This window comes from Pygoscelis adeliae, unplaced genomic scaffold (genome assembly GCF_000699105.1).
Source record: "Pygoscelis adeliae isolate BGI_AS28 unplaced genomic scaffold, ASM69910v1 Scaffold197, whole genome shotgun sequence".
In the NCBI taxonomy this organism is placed as follows: domain Eukaryota; kingdom Metazoa; phylum Chordata; class Aves; order Sphenisciformes; family Spheniscidae; genus Pygoscelis; species Pygoscelis adeliae.
In genome coordinates this window covers 2,822,231-2,827,296 of record NW_008825105.1, presented here as the reverse complement: position 1 = coordinate 2,827,296, position 5,066 = coordinate 2,822,231, and the positions used below count along the sequence as shown (strand labels likewise).

Sequence of the window (5,066 nt, the reverse complement as noted above, 5' to 3'; positions counted from 1 at the left end):
AAATTAGCTGGAGGAGACAGGCCAGGCCAGTGTTACTGAAGAGAGCTGCCACATCCACCGGCTCTCGGTTCGGACAGCCCCTGGGAGGAGCCTTTGCTATTGCCTTCTGCCGGCCTTGGACCAGATCCTGAGCCAGGACTCCTGAAACAGGGAGTCCTGCAGTCCAAGGGCAAAGACATAAACGAAGCCCAGAGCACCGTTACCTTCCTAGACCAGCACTTAATTAATCATATAGAGGTGTTGGTCCTCCCAGACGTTACCCCTATGCCAGCCCTGCCACCCAGAGGGGAGTTCATCATCTATGGCCCGTTCACCAGCATCTGTGTCCCTCTTGACCCTCCACAGACCAACCCAAAACCCACTGGTGGAGCCTCTTTCCACGGGTGGTGTCTGATTTCTTTTAATAGGCTCTTTTCTACAGTGGGAACCAAAACCCCGCACTGCCGAGGAGGGAGGTCTGGTGCCTGCAGGGCCACAGATGCGCGGGGAAGGAGGTCTGCGGGCCAGCGGCTCCAAAAGCTTTATCGCTCGGTGGTTTCTGCTAACATCTACGTGACTCCAGTGACTAACAACCACCTTCAGGGAACGCACGTGTTAGTTAAGGACACCCCGGCCTTTCTGTGGGGGCGTCGAGAAGGCACCGCTTAGTTTGCCAAGGCTTCCCCGGCAGCCGCCGTCGCAGGGCCACACACCCAGGAGTGCAGTGGGCGATGCAGAAGGGTTGCTGGTAGAAACCAAGGGGCGACTGCAGCCCTGGGCCACTCGCTCCAGACCTGTCGGTGGCTTTTTTTTTTTTTAGGCAGGGTGGAAACCAGAGTCTGGGGAGTTGAGTCCAGGTCTCACACCTGAGCAGCCCAGAGGCGGTGGCCCCTGCTGCCTTCTCCCCGACGTTGGGCTGTCTGAGCTTCCTGGCACGTCGTGGCTGCAGCCCTTCCCTGAAGAAAATGGGAGCATCTCTGCCTTATATGTAGTCACCTGTAGGCTCTGTGCTGGTCCCCACTTGTCTCCATCCAGAGACGGCCGTATTGACTGTGTCCGCTCGGGGGGACGTGCTGAGCCCCGCAGTTCCCCGCTGGGCTCTGCCACCCTGCCGGGCTAGTTGGTGGGCTCTGTGGCCATGGTGTCCACATCTGGAGACGGCGGCACGCCGCTGTTCCCACCGTTGCTCACGTTTTCCTTGCTGTTGTCCCTCGTGGGGTCGCTGCCTTTATCCTCCACTTTCTGCTTGAGTTTGAGGGAGGAATCTCTCCGGGAGAGGAGGGGCTGGTAGCCAGCGAAGGCTCCTCCACTCACGTTCGTACGCTTGTCTGGGGACGGACAGAAAAAGAGGGTTGTTTACCTGGGGTCCAAATTGACCTTTCAGCTCAGGAAAAGGGGTGTGGGATCTCCCCTTGCCAGAGGCGTTGGGGTGTCTTCTCTGAAAGACGGGGGTCCTTCCAGCCCCCGGATGCCCCCAAAGAGGGGAAGGTGGCTGGGAGACTGGGCTCGTGCCCCAGCGTGGCTGTGCTCAGGAGGGGCAGGGGGAGGGTGTGATGGCCGGTTTCCTACCTCCCGGCCCGATGGGGTGCATCAGTCGGTTCATCTGGACATTCCAGTGCTTGACGTTGGTGCTGGCCTGTCGCAGCTTCCGCTGGGCCGCCTGGGAGGGGACGGAGGAGAGGGGTGAGCCGGCGGCCCGACAGCCCCCGACCCAGGACCGCGGGCGCGAGTTTCCCTTCCCTGAGTAAGCCTGGCTTGGAGGCTCCCTCTGGGATGGAGACCCAGCTCACCCTCCTCTCGGTCTTCTGCTCCTCCTCCAATCCTCCCCCCACCACACACTCCCACTGTCGACACTGCTCTGGACACCAGCGCTGTCCCCCCGTGGCAGGACACGCTTGTCCCGTCTCAGCCAATGAATCGCCCCGTGCCTGCGCATGGCACAGCTCAGAAAACCCCCGAGGCAATGCCAGCGCGGTCCCCAAAACTGCTGGGTCCTCCCCAGTGTGGAGGTGGCTCAGTGAGGGCTGGGAAGTCCCCCGGGGCTCGCAGCGTGAAGGGATGTGGCACCGATGTGATGCTCACCATGACGTCTTGGTCCACCCGCTGCCTGTTCACTCTCACTTCTTCCAGCTGCTTCTGCGCCTCTTCCAGACACTTGTTCTTGTTCTCCATCTCCTGCTTGAGGACTTGCTTCTCCCGCTGAGTTTTGATGATGTATTCCTCCTGCTCCTCCTTCAGCTTCATCAGCTGCTTCAGCTTCTCCTCTTCCTCAGCCAGTAGCCTGCCAAGGAAGAGCAAGAGATGAGGACGTCCCTCTGCCACTTCATCCACCAGCTTCCCTCATCCCTGCCGGCGTACTGGGAAGTCACCAGCACGCCCCAGTACCCCGGGGAACACTGCATTGCCCTGGGGAGCGTGTCCCTGTGCCCAGCCACTCCCCTGGGAGTGGGGCTGGTCGAGGAGGGGCAGGGATGCCCTGGTCCTACCTGGCCTGCGCGTATCTCACGGACTCCTCATCCTGCCGCGCTTTCACCTCCTGCTGCAGGGCCTCCTGGAGCCGCTCCTGCATGTCCTCCAGCTCCAGGATGCGCTTGCGCTGACGCTCTGCCTCTGCCTCCTTCAGGACCATCTCTGCCTGCATGGAGGCGCGAGCCTGCGACGGAGAGAGGAGCCATCAGTGTGGGTGGCTGGCAGAGCCACTGCTGCCGTCCCCAGGGGCCCCTGGCCCTCGCAGCCCTGGGTGGATGGGGCCAGACGTCTCCTACACCAGGGAGAGCCCATGGAGAGAGCTCCAAAGCAAGGCTGTTTCCCTGCTCAGGGAGACACACCATGTTGTTCGGAGCCAGCGCTAGCTGCAAGGTCAGAAATGGGCTCCCTGGCCAGCCCGGCACTAGCGCTCGCCTCTCACCTGCCCCCCAGCTTCACGCACCCTGGGGCAGGTTGTCCTCATCTTCTGCTCCTCGGGTATCTCAGCACAGCAGTGCTGACCCCTCTGTCCCTCGTCCCCGGGTCACACAGCCCCCGGGAGCCCAGAGGTGATGGGTGGCAGCAGCATTGTTGCAACAGGGGGACATGCTCCTAAAAGCTCCTCCAAAACCCCTGGGCTGTCACGGGCAAGGGAAGGGGAAGGAAGCGGCCACCCCACGAGTGACGCAGCCCCGTTGCAGGACATGCCATGAGGATGCACCCACCTGCTCGGCCTCCTGCAGCTGGATCTCCAGAGTCCTCTGCATCTCCTCGTGCTGCTGCCTCCGCCGCTGCTCCTCCTCCTGCAGGAGTATCTCTGCCTGCCGCTGGGCCTCCTTGAGCAGCTCCAGCTCCTGCAGCTTCCGCTCCTTCTCCTCCTGGAGCTGCTTGAGCCGCTGCGTCTCCTCCTCCTTGGCCGCCTTGCGCTGCTCCCGTTGCTCCCGCTGCTCCCGTCGCTTCTGCTTCAGGTCTTTGTGCAGGGACTTCTTGCCCTCAGCCTGCAGCCGGATGGCCGTCTGGATGGCTGGGGAGGGAAGGGGACGGTCAGTGGGGACACGGCGGGGGGCACAGGGAAGCTGGGGAGGGGGCGGAGGGTGCCCTAATGTCCACTCCTGGCGCTGCCGGGTGTCGGAGGCGCTCATCTCGTAGGTGCGGGAGGAGGTCTTCACGCAGAACATGCACCTCTTCCCATCCCGGTCGGGCAGCACCTGCAGGGATAGGACACAGGATGGCGTTACCCCCCCTGTACCCCACCTTAGCCCCACTTTCTTCGGCCATAAGACTACTGGGTCTCCCATGCTCATGGATGTGAAATTGTGTATTCTTGGGTTCCCCTTCCCGGGGTCTGAAGGGGGGTCTCCTGCATCTCCCGTCCCTCAGCTGAGCATGGCCCAGGCCGTACCTCCACGCAGCAGTGCTTGTCCAACGCGATGCTCCCCTTCTTCTCCTTCCGTTCCTCACTCATGTAGTAGGACAGGACACTGGGCTTCAGCGTGAACCACCGCTCCGACCAGTTCCTCCTCAGCTGGCCCTTCTTCCAGAGGTAGCCCTGCGCCCGAGAGACACGGGGATCAAAAACGGGGTGAAGGCAGGACGGGGTCTGTGCCCCAAGACGTGTGGGCTCCTTGCCTGTTTGAGCACATCCTCGATGATCTCCTGGTACACCTCCTCCACGGCCATGCTGATGGCCTCCTGCTCGATGCCTCGCAGGAACCGCCCCGAGTTCACCATGTCCAGGAACTGCCAGACCGTCAGCCCCCCCTGCCGCTGCGGCTCCTGGGAGAGGTAGTCATCCAGCTCGCAGGAGTTCAGCTCCACGTTCATGGCTGTGCAGATCTTCTTCAGCAGGTACTCCACCTGCGGGAACGGGGAGCTCAGCGATGGGGAGAAGGAAGAGCCGTCCCCACCCCGCCGACCCATTTTGGAGAGCCCAAGACCACATCTCTTTCCAGCCTGGAGATGCGGGACCATTATCCCCGAGGTATCACCCCTTGCAATGGTTGATGGTCATGGTCAAGGTGTTCGAGGCAGCAGGCGGGCTCAGGAGGTTGACACTGGGTTAGACCTTGACCACTACTGGGAGGTTTTTCCTTTTAACCACAAGGCTGAGATGTTTTTGGCTTGTTTTGTCTGCAGAGTGAGAAAACTCCACAGAAGTCAAGTGCCTGAGGGAGAACAGACCAACGCTGCTGTCCCCCACACCCAGCCCGCAAGGCAGGTGTCTCAGACCATGGCCCTGACCTCAGCACCGCTCTGGTTTCCAGCTGACGTCGTAAAAACACTGTGGAGGAGCAGGGGAAGAGGTCCCTATGGAGGAGATGAGTGTCGTTTTGAAACTGTAAATAAACTGCTTTAAAAAGAGCTAAAATTGTTGAAAATAACATGTCGGGAAGACTTATTTCAGCTCAAATTTTGCAGCCAGCTCTCCTCTACCCACCTCTAGGGACCAAGGAGGGTGGGTGACTGCAGAGAGCCACGCAGAAAGGTGAAACACAGCAGAGTCCCCGCACCCAGCTTGATTTTTTTACATGGTCTAGCTAGGAGTAGGGCAAGAATTTAATGTAGGGTTTTTTTTCTTCTTCTTTTTTGTTTTTTTTTACCCAAGCTCAGCACTGTAAGCA

At 60.4% G+C, this 5,066-nt stretch overlaps 1 protein-coding gene across 1 annotated transcript in view; it reads right to left on the bottom strand.

Annotated features, from left to right (window-relative positions):
- Positions 1 to 1,095: 1,095 nt before the first annotated feature.
- The window catches only part of DEF6 (differentially expressed in FDCP 6 homolog (mouse)), a 12,384-nt gene continuing 8,413 nt past the window's right edge, over positions 1,096 to 5,066 (bottom strand). The window contains exons 4-11 of the mRNA XM_009327416.1: positions 4,075 to 4,302; positions 3,848 to 3,994; positions 3,548 to 3,653; positions 3,171 to 3,472; positions 2,466 to 2,632; positions 2,062 to 2,260; positions 1,549 to 1,639; positions 1,096 to 1,307 (exon numbers count right to left, since the gene is read on the bottom strand). Of these exons, the coding sequence (XP_009325691.1) occupies positions 1,096 to 1,307; positions 1,549 to 1,639; positions 2,062 to 2,260; positions 2,466 to 2,632; positions 3,171 to 3,472; positions 3,548 to 3,653; positions 3,848 to 3,994; positions 4,075 to 4,302 (1,452 nt within the window). The remainder of the gene's footprint in view (positions 1,308 to 1,548; positions 1,640 to 2,061; positions 2,261 to 2,465; positions 2,633 to 3,170; positions 3,473 to 3,547; positions 3,654 to 3,847; positions 3,995 to 4,074; positions 4,303 to 5,066) is intronic.